Genomic DNA, 19,905 nt, shown 5'->3' with positions numbered 1-19,905 from the left:
TATGTAACTCATGTCACTGACCCCCAAGGTCCCCACCTCCACACTAAGGTCCTGTCTTTCCAGAGAACCAGAATATTCTTTTGAAAATGTGATTTAGATTCATGCATGACTCTAGTCTAAGTTCTTCATTAGCTGTCAATTTTTCTTATGATAAAGATCAATAATCTTAACATGACTTAGAAGACTTTATGTGATCATTCTCCTACCTACTTCTCTAGGTTTTCTTAAACCATCCTCTCTTCCTCACATCCTTTCCTCCAGCTAAACATCTTCTTCCCGGTCTTCCATCCTTCCTACTGCCTCACAGCTTTTATGTATCTGCTGTTCCTTCCACTTAAAATGCTATTCCCTCCACAGTCCCTCATGCTCACAGATGACAGGAATTGCAAAGATACTCCTGTCATCTTTGCAAACACAACTCAAAATTTCTTCAGGAATTCTTTCCTGATGCTCCAAACTAGGCCCCCCGTATGAACTCCCATAGTTTCCTTTATTTACACTTCAGGCTTATTTTGTAATAGATGATTATGATTGTTAAAATTAATTCTAATCTCTATCAATAGACAATAAGATCTAGGGGGTAACTTTCACATCTGATTTTGTTCAACAAGTTATCACTAATCCCTGGAACATTTACTGGAATTACACTCAGTAAATAATATATGGGAAGAATGGGTGGCTGGCTGGATAAATGTTAATTTGTGACACATGAGAAAGGGCTTCTAGGTTCAAAGTAATTGGGGGTCCTCCTGGATAAAACAAATTTTACCAGGCATTTTTTTTTTTGCTTTCTTTCACACTAGTGTATATTAGGTCATTTCAAAAAGGGACTGTGATAGACAGATATTGCTCACACATTTCATCTTGGTACATTTTTGAGGAACATTTATGGTAAAATTTCTATGCACTGTGCTGTGGATAAGATCTTGTTAAGGGATAATTGGGGAAAATGTCATTATTTTCTAAAACATAAATATTTGAAAGATCATAATAGATACTATCAAAGTATTCAAAAAGCTGAATATTTTATAGAATATTTACTTCTACTTTACTAAACAAGCATTAGTTTATTTGTATAACTATATAAAATATTTTTAAAATATAAATTAAAAAACTACTCAATACATTTCCCACCTTAAGAAGAGAAATAATCCTATACTTGTCAAATAACTAGAATTTTTTTCTTCTAAAATTTGAACTTTCTCTTTACAATAAATGATCAATAAATCACCATCTAGTCCCTGTCCCTTTCACATTTCCTGCAAAAATGAATGAGACTATTTTTGTCCTTGGCTATTTTGGTTCATTTCACCCTACATGGAGCATATAAGAAAGACATGTTTGGTGAAAACTGAAAACTTAATGCCTTATCCTATATTAACACTGTATTAATTTAGTATCATCAAAATGTATAGTTGCCTTTGATTTTTAAAGATAGTAAAATATGAAACAATAATTAACATGTGGTAAATACCATAAGAAGTTCTGAAATCCTAGCAAGGAAGGATCTTAATTATTTCCACAATATAATTCATGATAATAATAATAAAGCACCATTAAATTCAACACTGATTGTAAGCATTCACTCGTATATACAATACCAATCACTAATAATGTTGTGATATGAAATGGCTTACCCTTTGAAAATTTTTCACTTTTATCAAATGATTTCAGTGTCGTAATTGAACCTTCACGTTTGTATTCTTTGCCATCTTTCACTTCTTTGCTGTCTTTTACTTCTTTGCCATCTTTCATTTCTTTGCCGTCTTTCACTTCTTTGCCTGGTTCTTTTAATTTGGCATCTACCTCTGTTACTTTGCTCTCAGAGCTGGACTCATCTGATAGCTTAAATTCTGGCAATATTTCTTTCAAGAGCTCCCATAGTTCATCCTTACATCCTGGGCTTTGATAAAACACATCAACATTATTCAAATTCAGCTTTAAACTACACATCAAGAAATTACCGAGAGACAGATATCAACCTACTATTTCACAAGGCTAATTTCAATAGTTAGGTCAAATATTAGTTAACAACACCATTATGCACTCCTCTGGTCAACAAGGTTTGATGGGGTGCCCATGGTGTGCTGGGCTTCGCTGAGGGAAGGGCACCAAACAAGGGGTTCTGGATCAAGGTGGAGATGTGGACGACCCTGAGTTCATCAGTTCCCATTATCACACTGAATCTACAGGGATATAGAGAACAAGTGTCTCTGGAAACCAAAACCAAACCCAAAACCAAAAAGCCCCAAAACTAGCTGAGTGACTCCTGCACAGCTGGTAAATAAGGAAAAACTTGCATTGGTGCCGGTAGGAAAGACTGAGACATAATCTGGGCATAGCCCCGTGTAATGATCCGCACCTGAAGGATGCCCAGCACCCCGAGCTTCTCCTTTAAGAGGAAGGGGTTTGAAACCCACATCTGGCACCCCAACTTTTAAGACCTCCCCCTGAGAAATGAGCCCTCAAATGTCTAGCTTTGAAAGCCCATGGGGACTGCACCCAGGAAGACCCATGAAGCCACAGGAAACTCAGAAATGGTTCCTAAAGCACTAACCCAGTCTCACCCACTCCAAGCCCAGTGTGGAGGCAGCAGACTTTGTGGTCTTCTTTACTTATCTTAAAGCATTGGCCTGAGGGGTGGGCTTCTCATTAAAGACACATCTGAAGACCCTGAGGGTAGGTAGTATCTTCATGTGCCCCCTTTGCCATACACCATCCATTTAGGATACATACTTTCAACAACATGAGTTTAGAAAGAACATCCTACTCAATGCTGAAAAGCTGAAAGCTTTTCCTCCATTTTTTGGAGATGCCACATAACATTTTTTTCACGCTAACTGATCTTCGCATGGAAAAAAATCAGAAAATCAGAAGCTAGCACAGCTTTTTGACCTTTAATATTCTAATTCTCTTTGGCCTCTGCAAAAACATGGCTACAACTGGCCAAGACACTCAGAGGCTCACTCTAAACCTTCTTAGTAGTAGAAACATCCTGCTCTGGAACATACCATGGCCTTAATCCTATTGTTCTCCTGCTTTCAATAGCCTTCACCTCCCTGTCCTTCAAATCAAACGCAGCCAACTGTAAAGGTTCAGACTAAGTCAGAATTTTCTCCATGAAGCTCCCCCTGACTCCTGCCTGCACCATTGGCAGATGGTCATTGCACCCATATTTCAACTTAAATACTTCTTGACCATCATTTATGTATTATTTAATGACATTCTTTTCATTTAAAATTACATATATACACACATGAATTAATTTATGTCAATGGGGCAGAATGTAAGAAAAATTCTACAAGTCATAACATAAATCAAAGATAGTGTATAATTTTTTTACTTTTTGGTTACATTTTGAAGTAAACTGCGAAATTTGAATGTCTAGGTCATTCCTCACTTATGCTTTAGACTTCTTTTTTTGTTTCCAAAGGTTGATTTTCAACTATTATACATATTTCTAGATAATAATAACTAGTGGAAGTCATTAGAGAGCAAAAGAAACTTTCACTAATAATGTCTCTACCATACACTAGCAACTTTTTCTGACACTCTCACCTATTCACTTAATCTTCAGGCCACCGCATAGGGTGGGTCAATGTATCGCCATTTTACACAAGAAGAAACTGGGCCCAGAGAAGTTCGTTATTACAAAACTCACATAACTCAAAACTGGAAATGTAAGAACGTAAACCTAGCTATACAGTTCTGACTCCAAAGCTCAAGCTTTTCCCTCTTACATCATTTTCATAGATACTTCATAAGCAACCATAAACTGATGCAAATTAAACATTTAAAATCCTACAAATTTTCATTAATTATTAAAGTGATTTCCTTAAAATTATGAAAGTGTATCAATAGTAGTTTTATGTATGATTCTAAGCAGGAGACAATTTGCAATTTTTATGCAACTAATTTTATACTTGTAAATTATTCTGATCTATTTCTGAGAGATTTCTGATGATTTCATGTCTCTGGTGTATTTATTGACAACTATGCAGAAAAAACAAAGGCAAAATTGTAAGCATTCCATCAAAACAATACAAAAATTGAGAAAAGTTCATACTTCTAAATCCCATTGTCTCTCTAATTTTCTCCACCAGCATTGTCCATATTATATCAGTTAACATTCTCTTCTCTTAGGTATCAGAAAAGGACTTCCTATTAGAACACATGAAAGGGTACACCTGATTCTTTCCTAAGATAGAAACACAAGAGCACCTCTCCTCCAGGAAAGGGGTCTTTCGGGAAGGGTGTCTAGTCTTATATTTTACTCCTGAAAATATTTTTATTTGAACAAAGTACCAGCTAGTTTATCTTGCTGAACAGATGCTTTAGATGTAGAATCCAAGTTACTGGGGCCTGTCTCCAATCTCCTCTAACCTGGACCTTGGAAAGCGGTAGTTTCCCAAGATCAGCCAAAGATCAGTGACAATTCAAACTGGGAGCTGTACTGTAGCTTTGACCTTCTCATACAAGTTAACATCTGAATTGGTAAGTTCAGATTTATTTATATATTCTTTTCTCTGCACTTTAACCTAATTAATCTCCACTGTCAGTAATAACATGATCAGATTGTATGTGTATAACCTTTACGTGTAAAATAAAAATATTTACAAAACTTTAAGTAAGCATTACATTAAATGGCCTCTCTTGCATTATGCTAAGTGAAATAAGCCAAGTGGTGAAAGACAAATACCATATGATGTTACCTATAAGTGGAACCTAATTAACAAAACAAACAAGCAAGCAAAATATAACCAGAGACCTTGAAATTAAGAACAAACAGACAGTAACCAGAGGGAAGATGGGAGGGGATAATGGGGGGAAGAGGGGAAGGGTCATCAAGGAACATGTATAAAGGACACGTGGACAAAGTCAAAGGGGGGAAGATCAAGGGTGGAGGGGGGAAGGCTGTGATGGGGTGGAGTGGTGGGGGGGAAATGGAGACAACTGTACTTGAACACCAATAAAAAAAGAAAGAAAGAAAATGGTCTCTATTTGGACATGGATAAGCAACCTCTCTACAGATAGACTCATAGAGAAAGACAGTGGACTTTGGACCCAGAAAGACTTAGATTCAAATTCGGCTCCTCCAGGTACATTGTGGACAGGTTTGGGGATATGACCACGCTGAGCTTCAGTTTCCTCACTTGTAATGAATGACATATACCTAGTTGAATCCAGATACTTCAGGATTAAATTTACAATATATAAAGGAACACCTTTATATATTGATAAAGGATTGATTTATCCTGAAATTCTCAAGGAATTTTCTAGAAAATGTTATTCTCCCAAGTATTTTTGTAAAATGTAAAATTTTTTGAAATTTTCTTAAAAACTAAAAATGTTTTGGTTAAAGCAACTTTACACAGGAAGAAAAAATATATATATAAGTAATATAACAGTCAATGAAACCTACTGGAAAGAAATGACTTCTGGCAGCCATCCGGTGAGAGCATGAATGACTGTGAACTCTCCCAGCTCTCTCCTCTCGGCTACATGGATGCTAAAAACGCAAACGTGCAACAGTATAGTTAATGCAACTTGAAAACACAAAGAGGTATATAAGAAGTAGGAATCTCTAATAAACAGTGACATAATAATAAATGTAGGGGTATACTGGTCATACAGTACAGTGTAAGAAAATATTATTCCAATAGCCAAATGACTTGTTAAAGCAGGTCTAATAATAAAATGTCATGTCTATTTACAAAACATGTTTATAAGCTTTATTTTAAAAATATAGAAATTAACATTAATGCCATGTACATAAGACATATTCATACATGCTATATATTTTAAATATACATAGTAATCTATATTTTATATATTGAATAGATTATCATATTGTTCTTTTAAAAATAAAAGTGTCTTTTATGTTTCTGATTTCAGTAATTATTCTAAGATGCCTGTGAAGCTGTATATTTTCAGTTTCATACATGGCAGGTCAAGATGGGCATCAGACATTCTTAATTATCAGATAATTTCAGAGAAACCAGAAACATCGGTTCTATCCCGTACAAAAGAGTGGATTTGCCACCATAACATAAAGTCAAATGACATTGTGATTGACCAAACATCACTCTTCTCATTTTAGTTTTTAGAACTTTTTCTGAAGCAATTAGTCTGTTTGCATTAACACACATATCCCGTCCTGCCCAGGAGTGGCAGCTTCAGGTGACCACGGGCCAATGGTGGCCATTGAAGGATTGATATCTCAAAGATACCAGTATCTATTGGGATAATTCACAGTCTTGTCTAAATTCCTCTTTGGATAATCATATTTAAGAAGTGGCTGTACAAACCTCATAGAAATAATGCTATTTCCTTTGTATATCTCACAGTCATATCGAAATACTACTACATATTAATTTTAATGTAGAAAGCTAAAAAACACACGACAATAAGTAAAATCTGAGAAAAATGTATAGACATATATATTGTACCACATGTTGCAGGCTTCCCCTAGAAAGCCTAACAAATATCTTATGTTTAGTCTCATCATTTATTTCCAAGCTGCATTTATTTTTTAAATATAACAATAATTCTATTACTGAAGTTACATGAAATTCTACTGAACTATAGATTAAGAAAAACAAAATACAATTCCAATTGCTCTGGTCATGCTTTTAATGCCTTACTGGCCTTGCAGCTCTAATTCTCAGAACTTCAGATGAGGTTTGGCAATTAGGAACATTTTTTTTTTTTCAAAATAAACAACCATAGTTGTCACCAGTATCAATACCGAGTAGTGCTCAGCTACCTAAAAACATCTGGAATGAGTTATTTTTTTAATTCATTGAAATTCCATACAGGCTGCAAGTAGGTGAAACAAATTTCCAATAGGAAATTGAAGGTTAGTAAGCTAAAAGGGGGATGAAGAGGATGGCAGGAAGAGTGGTTGTTGGGTTGTGTAGCCTTGGGAGAGAAAAAGGAAGCTGAGCTAAAGAAAAGCCACAACAAGTGGCCCTGGCTTCTGACTAACATTGCTGTGTTTATGGAAGGAGAGGGGGCTGAGCTTTGAGCAAATGGCAGGCGTGATCTGCTAGTGTGGACGTGTGTTCTGTTCCACACTGAGATGCCATGACACACTGGGGGTGTGGGGGAAGGGCGTCAGATTCAAGCTGGTGCATTGTCTGTGAGCATTCTCCCCCCAAGCAGAGACACAAAGCTCCCATGCATTGGCAACTCAAGCATCTAAGCTTCTGTGCGTTGCTAGGGCCAGGATGGAATGACCACAGGCCTCTGCAAGTAGAATCGAAGAGAAGAAACATAGCAGAAGTTTCTCATCTGTGTTGGTGCACAAGTCATACAGGCATATAAGACACAAGAACATTTCATAAGAACGTTGAAGAAATATGAATGGTTTTCATCATCAATGTATTAAAAGGGACCAATGTTACCAAAAGCATGAGCAACACATTGGCATCCTTCAGAACAGTTCAGGGTTTTCAAGGTCAGCAAATTATTGTTGCATATACTGAATCTAAGCCCTTAACTGGGTTCCTATATCATTCAGTTTTTAGATGAACCAATATTTTCCCCTACAAAATAACTTCTTTCTCCCATTAAGATGAAATATTATGTTCTGGGATTGAATTTCCACTCATACAGAGCATTGAATATGGAATCGTTTTTTCAGTACTTTTACTAGGGGGACTTTTATTTGATTGCTGGCTAACCCAATACTTCAAATTAAAATTTGAAAATTTGGCATATTCATTTTATATAAGGAAATTTACATTGTTTGGAAAGAAAGGTTTTTAAATTGATTTAAAAAATAAAGCTATGGAATATAAATGTGGTATAGTTGCTTTTGCTGTGGTTTGCCTTTTTGCTTTTATACAAGTGAGTGATGATTCCACATTCTACATACTCAACATTCGCCAGCTTAATGATAGCTTTAGACAAAAGCATTGGCCAGAGTTCAAGGTCGTAAGTTGTAGCTGGAAGCAATAGCTTGTTATCTTCATCAAAAGGCAGAAAGTCATCAATGGTTATTTTTCTCCAGCAACCCTGAAAGTGAGAAGAAAGGAATACACTGTCAATGATTTATATTATTTTCACTAATACATTATTATACAGGAGGGCAAAGGTCGGTTTACAATTGTGAGTGTGTGAAACAACAGAGCTTATCTTGTATTATTACTTATTAATTATTATATTATTTTCCATACAAATAACCATAAACCTACTTTTGGCCCACCCTGTATACTGCTGACATTATTATTTACTGTGTTATAATTTTGTGTTTTATAATTTTATTTTAATTTCTTACATCTAAAAACTGACATTCGTGTCTTCAATACTATTCTTTCTAATAGTTCTAGCTTATTATTTTACTTAATATAATTATAGCACATCCAAATAAGGACAGAGATAAGCATCTATCTTTATTCATGAGGTCATGTAAGCACATTTTTAGGTGCCACCTCTTACATGAGGCAATAAATTAAACTGTTTCAAATAGCAGAACCAAAACCTTATATAATCATATAGGAGTTTGGGCATAATTAAATAATTTAATATAGTCACAATGAAAATTCTCCAAATATAACTTTAGTAATTATTATCCTAAAAAGCTCAATGATCTTATGCTTCCAATGATTATATTATTCCACTCATAATTAAATATCTGATTTTTAAATATAATGTTAATTAACACTTTATTTAATAACGTCATTATATATTAACCTGTATGCATATTACTTCATAGTTAAAAGCTTGAAACATGATAACATTAATTATTGTGAACTCAAAGTTTCTTTAGCTTTGGTTTTACAAACGAAGTTTATTATGAATTCATTCTTTTGCCCAATAAATATTTTCAGCAATGATACAAGCATTGTAAATCCAAAGACTGACATAACACACAGCTTATACCATTGAATTCTTAGAATCTAGTGAGGGAAGAGAAGACATTAATGCAAACGATATAACATACAATATTTTCAAATTGCTCTAGGACCAGGAAAGAAAGTGTAGCTAACTTTGTTAATGTCTTCACAAGAAGGTGGCATTTGAACTGAAGAGTCAAGGGACAGTATACTTTCCCCAGTTAGATAGGAGCAGTCCTGTGAAAGAAGTTTTCTTTGTATGACACTGCTTAACTCTAAACTGACCCTGCCTAATTTAGTGGTTATATGCGTATGTCTTTCTCTTTCTTCCCTAAAAGATGACAAATCAAAATGGAAACCTGTGAAATTCTCAGGAAACTCACAGGAGGACAGGAAAAGGGAAACAAAGACAAAAAATAGCAGATGTAACAGTAAATAATAAAATAGCAGACTTAAATGCTAATTTTATCAAATACAAATTATACACCAATCAAAATAAAAAAGTAACTAAATATATTTTTTGACTTTAAGAATTTGCATATACAGAAAAAGACAAGTACATATGATTTAACTCACATGTGGAACCTAATGAGCAAAATAAACTAATAAACAACAGAAAAATAATTTGCATATATTTTGACAAAAAATTAATTACAAATGTAGGAATCCTAGAAAAAATAGTCATGCAAATGGGCAAAAATATATATACAAAGATGAAATATTGCAGCATTATATGTATTAGTAAAGCACTAGTCTATAACTTAACTGTCTGTAAATATTAAATAGCAAAGTATGTGTAGCCATTCCTACATTCAAACAACAAAGTATAAAATAGATAAACAAGCATAAAAATGAGCATGGTTAGGGAAAAAATGCTAAATAGAACAATAACTACTACATGATCTTGCTGTTGCTACAAATGATATAAATAAGGTTTGCATATGGTTATAAGAAAAATGTTTAGGAGAATATGCAGAAATCATTTCCTGTGATTATCTATGTAGGTAGACTCAGGGAACTTCATCTTTCTCTACTTTGAACATTTTAAGAGTATTTCAGTTTGTTTTACTAAAAGCATGTAGAATGTTAATAAAATAAGAATAAAACATTTTGGAAAATAGTCATTGAATGTTTTAAAAATTTGTCACGGTATATATCTTTTTATATAGATTAAAGAACAACAAAAACGTCACTGGGTGGGAGAGAGCTTGTTTCAAATGCTGACTGCAGGCTCTGCCCAGGGACGGACTCAGAGAGTCTGCGGTGGGGCGTGGGAAGCACCTAAGCTTTTCTGCTCCCACAGGTTAAGAAACTCCAAATTCAGGCTGGGTGGCTCAGCAGCAGGTTGGAGCATTGTCCTGATACACCAAGAATGTGGGTTTGATCCCTGGTCAGGGCACATACAAGAATCAAGCAATGAATGTATAAATTATTGGGACAACAAATTCTTTCTCTCTCTCTCTCTCCCTCTCTACCCCCTCCCTCTATCTCTCTAAAATCAATGACAAAACAAGAAACTCTGAATTCTACAATAATATTGCCCTTAAAAAGTACAAAGTTTAATCAGAAATAAAATGTAATACATTTTTTATATCAATAGATTGATGGCAATTGGGAAAATTGCCATCAGTTGGTTCCAATGTGAGTGTTTTCTGTGTTAAGAGACAAATGAAAGCACTGGGGCAATCAGAGAAGGGCTGCCAAGGGCCATGTGTATTTCAAATGGAAAGCAACAACTTGTTTGTTTCACTCAAGGAGCCAAAGGAATGCCGACTTGGAAAGTACCTGAAAAGACCATCTGCACCAGTAGCCGCACCATCACTGCAGGTGGAAGAGGAGAAAGAACGGCTCTGTTTTGTAACACCGTTCTTTATGCTCCTCCGTACATTCGTGTCTGGCTGATGTCAAAGAACCTTGGTGCTATTTACTTAGAATCCTAACTGGAGATAAGGGGCATGCTTTTATGGGAAAAGCCGGTGTGAAAATCTGAATTTTAAATGTCATGTAGAGAAGCTCTGACAGGTAGGGTTGCCTCTAAGTAGTGATTAAGGTCATTGCTTCATGGGGACAAGAGGACAGGGGGACATGTGGAAAAGAAAATCCATGTCCAATCAGAAAAAAGGTTAAAAGGCACCAATAAATTCAAGGAAAAAAAAAACCAAAACAGTGAGGCAGAGACTCTGGGGAGCAAGATGTGACAGGGACAGGAAAATCAATGTAGGGAAAAGATGTGTTTCCAGTGCAATTATACTGAAGGGATTAGGCAGGAGAAGGAAACAAAGCATATTTTTATGAACATGTTTCTTAAATTTTTGCAGTGAAAAGCAAAAGTTAGACATTAAATACTGACCTAAAATTGGAAGAGGAAAAAAATCAAAAATTAAATTGTTTATGTCTGAAAATAGACAAAAAGAGGGAAAAAAATAACAGTATAGTTTTTCTTGTCAGAAAGCATTTACTCTGATTCTTCCCTACACCTGACATGTACATAGGTGTCAACTCCGCCCACCACCGGGATGGGATTCCAGGGGACTGAGCATTAAAGGGAAACAGGAACTAAGCAAGTTTGGGCACAGGAACCCTAGCAAGGCCACGTTGCTGAAACAATCACGCAGAACATCGCCAGCGATCACTGTGTAGCCCCTCCATCTTCACACTCTCACTGGAGAACCGCTGTTGGGTGAGCGAACACCTGCTTAGCTAATCACGTGCTTTTCCCTGGCTCTACTGAGGGCCAGGAAGAGACATGATCTGATCCTTTGGCTTCTATAGTAGGAGGTGGCAGAGAGAAGGAAGGCAAGCATAAATGGAAGAAGGAAGGAAACTAATAGTGTTGAGAAGCTACTATTCATCAAGGGCTTTGCTACGTCCATTTATATAACTATCACATTTTATCTTCACTTGTCCTTGACACGTTTTCTACTATCATGAGAAATGTGGACCCTTTGCCCCTGTGTGCACGGAACCCGGAAGGCCTCTCATGTCCCCAAAATAGATCTAGAAATGCTGAGGGCCAGCAAAGCTTTCTCTCTGTGTCAGTTGAGCAAGACTATGACCATGCTCTTCAGCCATGAGTGCCAGCAACTGCCTACCAAAATAATTCACATGGACCACATGTATCTCACTGCTCAGTAGCCTGGCAGCATCCCCACAAGCTGTGCCTTCCATGAGAGCAATGAGGGAATATAAGCCATTGCACATGAGGTTCAGTCTTCCTGACTGCCACACGCCTGGCCCTCTTCTCTCAAGGACTCATTATGTTATCTGGAGAGATAAGGGATGGAAGGAGACTTGACTTGGGGTGGTGCACACACAATACAATATATGGATGACATAGAAGTGTGCACCTGAGACCTATGTAATTGTATTAACCAGCGTCACCCCAATAAGTTCAATTAAGAAAATATTCAACAAAGAGGTAGGTTGGATGATTAGATAAGTTTGAGATTTCCGACTTGCACTAAAGACTTTTTTTAAAAGGTTTTCTGAATCTAAGTGTATTTGGGCTTGTGAGGAGATGGCATAGTTAAAGAGAAATACATCATATTTTCTTTGCCAAATGGAATGGAATGTTAATGAATGTTGACCCCTGTCTGGAAGGAAATTTGAAAAGAAGGAAAGATGTCAGAAAGCAGGGGGAGAGAGAGAAAAAGAGATTGAAACTCATAGGGTTGTTTAATGTTCGGCTGATGCTGTCTTGAAATTCTTCATAATGGTGAACTCCACCTCGATTCAGGTCTAGGTGAATGTGCAGAACTGAGGGCCGAATACCCAGGCAACTGACCTACTCACTCTTCCCTCGTTTACCTTTTCCTCTCATCCCTCAACTCTGTCCACTGGGTGTCCCACTTTCTCAATGCCATATCCTCCCTCTCACTCCTCTGCACAAATTTAAAACTCTGAAGTCCAGTCTGCCTAATCTGCATCCTGATTGGTAAATAAAGAAGATAAGGGAATTTAGGAAGTTACTTTCTCTTCTAATAAGATTTTGACTTTCCAGGTCTATTGTCTTGCTGTGAATATCAAAAACAAACCCTAAATCCTGCTGTGGATAACAGAGGCCAAGATTACTTTCTCTACCTCTACCTTCCCACTGGAATGATGCCATTAATTCCTAAGTATTGGCCTTTCAACATTCTACATTCTGGGCAGATGGATGGCTTAGGCTCATTAAGGGAAAAAAGTCATGTTCTTAGGCATATAGAATGGAATGGTTAATTTTGCATACTTTCCTCACCTTTCAAATGCTCAAGAACATTCTCAGTGACTAGGACCAGTTTCAGGGGTACTCAGAAGGACCTCATATTTGGTTTAAAGTACAGCTATCACTGTCTTGAAATTCCTAATAATTTTTGAACAAGAGGTTCTGCAAATTGTGTAGCTGGTCTAGCCTATGACTCTTGGTCTTTAGAAAGATCATTCCACCATTGAAAACCCAAAGGTGTCTAATATCATCAAGCATTGCTAAATGTGGTGTGAGTCCATATTGCCACATTCACTGAGGGGTCTTTAATTCTCTGTTTGTACTTCTTACTATCCCGTTTGCTTCCTTTTAGGCAGAGGTAAAACTTTCTGTGCTGGTGTGCAATGTGTTAATATGAAAACAAATCTCAAGTTTAGGATACGAAATGGTTGGGACCAGGTCAGCAGCAGCAAATGCCCTGAGAGGAGGAGCAGCCCACACTCAAGCACACCTTCTTGCTTGTGACGCTGACGTCACATCACAGAGAAAAGAGGAAGGGCAAGAGCCCTGTGCATCCACCGGCCTGCACAGCCCACCTGCCTGAGAGGGAGGGAGAGGCAGCAGAGAGCCGTGGTCCAGGAAGTACCAGTTTAAAAAGCACAGGGAAGTGGTATCACAGAATAAACAACTGTGCTTCTTAATAAGCCCAAATTACATATGCAGGACCCTTTCTCCAGTAGCTACCCGATTGATATCCTGCATAAACCCATCATTTTGCATTAGCCTAGGTTAGCCTGTAAGGAGAATATATTTCAATATTAAAGACAAATGAATTTTAATGCACATGAACATGACCTTACCATCCAGTAAAGTTTCACAACATACTTTCCATAGCTATTGAACAAAGGCATGTGACCCTTCACAGCCTTGCACAAAGAGTATATGTGTTCCCAGGGTTTCCAGACAAGGGGAGGAGGTTCCCCTGTATTCCCTTTAAAATAATTGCTCAAAGCATCCCCGTTGAATATCTTCCACACTGCATAGATTTCGCTGATAATCCATCTCATCAGCTAGAGAGAAAAAACATTAGTGTTACTTAGTTATTTTTCAGTTGTTGGCACTGTAAGTGAGGGGGGGAAATCAGTTGAGAACATACTTCCAACAGGAGTATTAAATTCTATAGATAATGTGTTCCATATTTTGACTTCTGACCTGCAGAATAAAGTCACAGACCTTGCTTTTGCTTTCAGGAAATATTACCATATTACAGGCTAAAAAGTGTAACATTAACCACACTCTTAGTTAGCTCAGATCTGTCCTCAGAGTAAACTGTCAATAACTTCTATTTGACATTGGCCTTCATTTGAATTCTGTGTGTGTGTGTGTGTGTGTGTGTGTGTGTGAGAGAGAGAGAGAGAGAGAGAGAGAGAGAGAGTGAGAAAGACTGAATGCTTCTGAGAACAATGAATTACTTTGCAATTAACTTATGAATGAGTACTCTTCTGTAAATGTTGAGAAGTTTGAGAAAATAAGATGATCTCTTTTTTGTCAGTAGGACCAATTAGACAAGGAATAAGATGTACAAAGAATTAAAATTGCATACATGCTGAAATATTCTCAAATTCATGTTTAATGTGTTGATCTGTAGGTGCAGAAACGCTCCAAGTAAAACTCCCACTTGAAGTATTAAAACTGACAGGAAGGCACGGCGGGGAGCAGAGCTTTGGAGCAGAAACAGAGACCATGCTTTAACCCTCCTTCAGGTCCTCCTGTTCTTGAGCAAGTCATTTCAGCCTCGTTAAATGGCAGTTTTTTATCATTAAATATAGATTAAGCTGTACTTCAGCATTTTGGGAATAGAAACAACGCATAAGAAATCTCTGGGTCACAGTGGGCATTAAATAAAACTATTATTACCCTCACTAGTAATGGATTTTCTAGAATACTCATCTCGTGTTTTACTGCCTGGCATGTAAGGAGATTAAATACTTGAGACTGACCTAAGATTTATGTTTTCCTAATTTGCTTTATCTAGGAACTTTCTTAAATTTTGGGTAAGTTGAAAAAAGCCAATGAAATACCCTCTTGTGTATCTGAAAATACCACACGTTACTTCATACTTTTCTTCCCTTGAAAAATAGGCTAAAGTCTATCTGTTTAGGATTCATAAATTTGAAGATAATTTTGTGCTAATATTGGTTAAGATAATAAACATAAGAAAGACAAAGGCTTTGAATCAGTAATGACTATGCTCCACTCCTCTAACCGATTGTAAAAGAAAATAATCAAAAAACCCCTGTGTCCAAAATAACTACCTTAGGGAGGCGGAACAAGTCTGCTGCTGGTGGAGAAAAGCCAGCTGAGAAGCACACTGCCACAGCAAGGGCTGCTGTGAGTATCTGGCTTCCTCAGAGGAGGTGTTGCAATCACACTGAACACCACGATTTCCCCCACATTAGCAAATCAAAGGGCCTAACACCCGACCCTTACAGAGCAACTTTAAGCCGTTTGCTGGGCACGTGGAACTGGAAGAGAAATACCTAGACGGTGAGAAACCAGTACCCCGGGCAGAAGAGGGGTACAAGCAATGCTGATACTGCCATTTTCTCACACTTTGCATGCTGAACGCAAAGGGGCTTCTCTTTCCCTCTGAATGTCTGCTCTCTTCAGGGCTCAGTTATACCAAAACTTAAAGGTGAGCAAGGGAGAAATGAAATTGGGAATTGGTAAGTCCGTCCGGAAGGCATTTCGCAATGAGGCTTTAGTTCATACTCCACATACCTCGCTGCAGAGCAAATGTTCATTTACCGAAAACAAGTCAAACAGGATTTCATTCTTCACAACTACTGGAGCCTGAGATAAAAAAATTAAAAAAACATATTATTTGCATATGATCTCACCTTTAAGTGGAATCTAATCAACAAAACAAGCAAGCAAGCAAAATATAACCAGAGACATTGAAATTAAGAACAATCTGACAGTAACCAGAGGGGAGGTGGGAGGGGATAATGGGCGGGGGGGGGGGGGGGGGGGGGGGGAAGGGTTTTCAGGAACAACTATAAAAGACACAGGGACAAAACCAAGGGGGGGTGGGATCAGGCGTGGGAGGTGGGGATGGCTGGGGGGGGAGTGGTAGCGGGTAAATGCAGACAACTGTACTTGAACAACAATAAAATAATAAAAAAGATATTATTCCTTAGGAAAAATAAAGGAAATGTAGCTCCTGTGCTGTACACAGGCCAAACCTTATTCTATTTCTCCCAACCAGAGAAATTGGAAGAAATACAAAGTGAGCACATTATTCTTGTTACAGGTGTAACATTAATTTAATAATATAACATCTATACAATATTTTAACATACAAATAAAGCGTTATAAGATATAATATATGCAGATAAACTTAGCATGCATAAACTGAGTTTAAAATTGGGACTTCAAATTTAAATTAATAGCTCAAAACTTAAGCTCAGTTAACATCTGGTAGCTGAAAAAATATCTTCATGTTGGATTAAAAAAAATCAATTGTGACAGTTTTTAAAATTCTTGCCCAACTTTAAATCTTGGGTTTTTTTAAAAAATTAACTTAATGGTCATTATTTAATTAGTATTTCCTACCAATAGTTGCTTTTATATATTTAGTCCAGTAAGGAATACACAATATGGAAAAACATGACTTGTAACTGTTTTTAAAAATTGGTTATTCATCCCTAAGAAAAAAATTAACTGCTGCCATTTATGGTAGCATGGATGGACTCTGAGAATATTATGCTGAGTGAAAACAGTCACTCATACACGGGATACAAAACTGAAACTCGTAGACAGACGACAGCATGATGGTTACCAGAGGGCAGGGAGTGGGGGTGTGAAGGCAGAAGGGGGCCAAATGTGTGGTGAGGGAAGACGGCCTGACTGGGCGTGGTGGGCACACAGTGCCGTGTACGGGGGACGTGTCACAGAAATGTACACTCAACACCTGTATCATCTTATTAATCAATGTCACCTCAGTAAATCTAATTTAAAAATGGAAAAATTAATTACAAGTCATATCAAGCTTATATATTTGATATTAAATTAATATAAAATGGTTTTGATTATTGAAGAAGATTTTTATGAAAACTAATGCCATCAATTACTCTAAATCATTGGTACACCCAGCATCTTGAAAACTCAATGAAATATTGTTTATGTGTGAGAAAAATTTACCTAAAATAACCTTAAAGTCCTGAATTGATTCTTATGCTCATAATTTATGAACATAGTAAGTTCTTATTTAATTAATTAACTCACTCTTGTTTGACAAATTACATAATAACACTTCTAAAATGGCCATACCTTTCAGCAAATACCAATGCTTATTAAAGTTGATTAACTAAATATTAATTATACTCATATAATGAATCAATTAATTCATTAATTATAAATTAAATGAGTATTGGATACCTAAAGTTTGGAGGGTCAGACTTAATAGTCACACACTGACTAATGAAAAGGAGGAGCTAACAGTTTGTAAGAGATGCAGATACTAAGGCAGACATCTCTACAATGGTATTTTAGCATCTCTATCCCCAGTGCCTATATCTGGGGCAACACATCTTATATCTGTTCAGTATAATCAACACTCAAGGGCCGGGGCCACCAATACCTGGCCCTTCAAAATAAACAGATCTGCTTATTCACTCTGTGATCAGGGCATAAACCATATGGTTTATAAGCCTTCTTGACTAGAATGGCCTGTGTTGACTCTGATATCTTAAATCCAGGCTCTTGATTTTTTCAATAATTTAGCTACCCTCTGATTTAAAACATGCTCTCTGACTTCATCTTTTGCTTAGAAAATTCTGGTGTATATTTCTAGGCTGTACTATGCTTTTTAAATTGTGGGTTGCAATTATTTACTGATTCATGATATCATTCTAATGAGTCAGGAATATATATGTAATTGTCAGGACTATCTATGTATCTACAGAAGGAAATAGTTTAGAATAGTAAATCTTATATAGAAAGGTCATTACTATTTTGCAAAATTTTTGTCTAAACTTTATTTATGTGTATACTGAATGAGTCTCAAAGTAAAATGCATTTATCATGGCGGACCTAGCCATTAAAACTTGAAAAACACTATCCTAAGACTCTCCTACATCTCTAGACTTTCAGTCGGGTTGTTCTGGTTCACACACCAACAGGATGGATCAGGAGAGGGAGCCAGTGCGCTGGGGAGCAGAGGGAGGAGGGGTGGCAGCATTATAATAACTGTTGGTGGAGGTATCATCAACAAAAATGATTAAGTTTCTTATCAGTATAAGTGTATCTCTCAGAACTAAGTTATGATAAAAAGAAAAATACATGGTTTATAAACTTTCTACTTATTCAAGTTACAACACTCCTGTTCATGGAATTCACATCCTTTAATTAAGTGGAGCTTGAAATTATTAATAATACATTTATATTAAGTGCATATTACCATCATAAAGTTGTATTCTTTACATCAATGATACCTAACATTGTAAGTTAAAGGCATGCTTCAGTATATTTGATTTCTTGTATTTAAAATGTCTTACAAGTAGGCATTTCATAAATACTCTGATGAAGAGAGATGTATCTTTTTATTTTCTTAGTTTACTATTTTTGAATTTAGGATTATCTAACTTTCTCAACAAATAACAGTAATTGGAAAATATGATCAATAAATCATATTTTCTTGCATTTGTAGCAGTACTTATAAAGGATAAAACTTTCAGGAATAAAATCACTCTGTGTAGAAACAGAGATTCAATGGATTCCATAATGTATGGAAGAATCAGGTCCATTATAACCATTCACCTAGCTAATAGTAACGAATGAAGCATACTCATTTTCTATGTGTTAAATGAAAATAATAAATGATCCAAGAAGGAAGGGGGAAAAGACATTAGTGATAATTAAGCCCTTGGAAACACCAAATATATTTAAGTAAACATAGCTATTAAGAAGATAGACCAGTGGGACTAAAGTTTTAATGTACATAAGTGCTATTTAAAATGGAGGTTTCTCAGGTGATATCCCAGTCAATATGATTCAGGTGGCTGGGCATGGGGTTCAGAAATGAAGGTGGCCCCTGGAAAATGCTTCAACAGTCCCTAAAATAGAGAGATTCAAGTGCAAGTCTCTGGGCTGGAAAATTAACGCCAATAAACACTAAAGTAAACAGAACTTCATGCCTTATAAGTTCCTGCTAAAAAACAAAAAGGAGGAAGTCTGTCAGAAATTGAGGAATACCTTCTCACAACATTTTAGTCTATAATTTGACATCATGGAGAGAAGAAAAAGACAACTTGAGGCCCTAAACAAAATTTTAATATTCTGTTGGAAATCAGTACAAGATACATTAAACTGTACCAGTAAACAGTTATCACTGAATTCCACAGGAAAAAAAATACCCTAGGCTGTTTAAAATGTAGATTTTCATAATTAGTATATTGCATCCCATTGTTAATAAATATTGTTTAATAATAAAAATATGTCTTACCCGATTAATTAAAAAATCCTGTGGACGTTTCCAGGAATAAATTTTCAATGATGGTGGTAACTCAATCTTGCCTTCAGGGTCTTCAAAAAAATGCTACACAAAGATACATTGAGCTTTATCTCCATAGGGTTTTATAAAAATCAAAACAACTCAATCTTAATAAAATTAGTAACTGCATAGTTTACTAAACAGGCATTTAGAGAGAACTGTGTGAGTGTTCAGACCCTTATAGGACATAACATGAAAAGGTCTAGGAGTCCAAACAAAGTGCTCAGGAAATATGATCTGTACAGAAGAAAAAAGGTAACTAATTTCACCAGAGTGAACAGGGATGGGGGAAAACAAACCCTGTTCTGTGATTTTCAGAGTAATCGCAT

At 36.4% G+C, this 19,905-nt stretch overlaps 1 protein-coding gene across 7 annotated transcripts in view; it reads right to left on the bottom strand.

Annotated features, from left to right (window-relative positions):
* ADGB (androglobin) overlaps positions 1-19,905 on the bottom strand; it is a 121,556-nt gene that overhangs the window by 80,991 nt on the left and 20,660 nt on the right. For all 7 annotated transcript variants that reach the window (XM_045188874.2, XM_045188876.2, XM_045188875.2 and 4 more), the window contains exons 3-8: positions 19,529-19,621; positions 15,805-15,876; positions 13,884-14,093; positions 7,880-8,019; positions 5,423-5,509; positions 1,638-1,903 (exon numbers count right to left, since the gene is read on the bottom strand). In XM_045188874.2, coding sequence (XP_045044809.2) covers positions 1,638-1,903; positions 5,423-5,509; positions 7,880-8,019; positions 13,884-14,093; positions 15,805-15,876; positions 19,529-19,621 — 868 coding nt within the window. The remainder of the gene's footprint in view (positions 1-1,637; positions 1,904-5,422; positions 5,510-7,879; positions 8,020-13,883; positions 14,094-15,804; positions 15,877-19,528; positions 19,622-19,905) is intronic.

This window comes from Desmodus rotundus, chromosome 11 (genome assembly GCF_022682495.2).
Source record: "Desmodus rotundus isolate HL8 chromosome 11, HLdesRot8A.1, whole genome shotgun sequence".
Taxonomy (NCBI): Eukaryota; Metazoa; Chordata; class Mammalia; order Chiroptera; family Phyllostomidae; genus Desmodus; species Desmodus rotundus.
The sequence above is the reverse complement of the archived record's forward strand: the minus strand, read 5'-3'. Positions and strand labels throughout refer to the sequence as shown.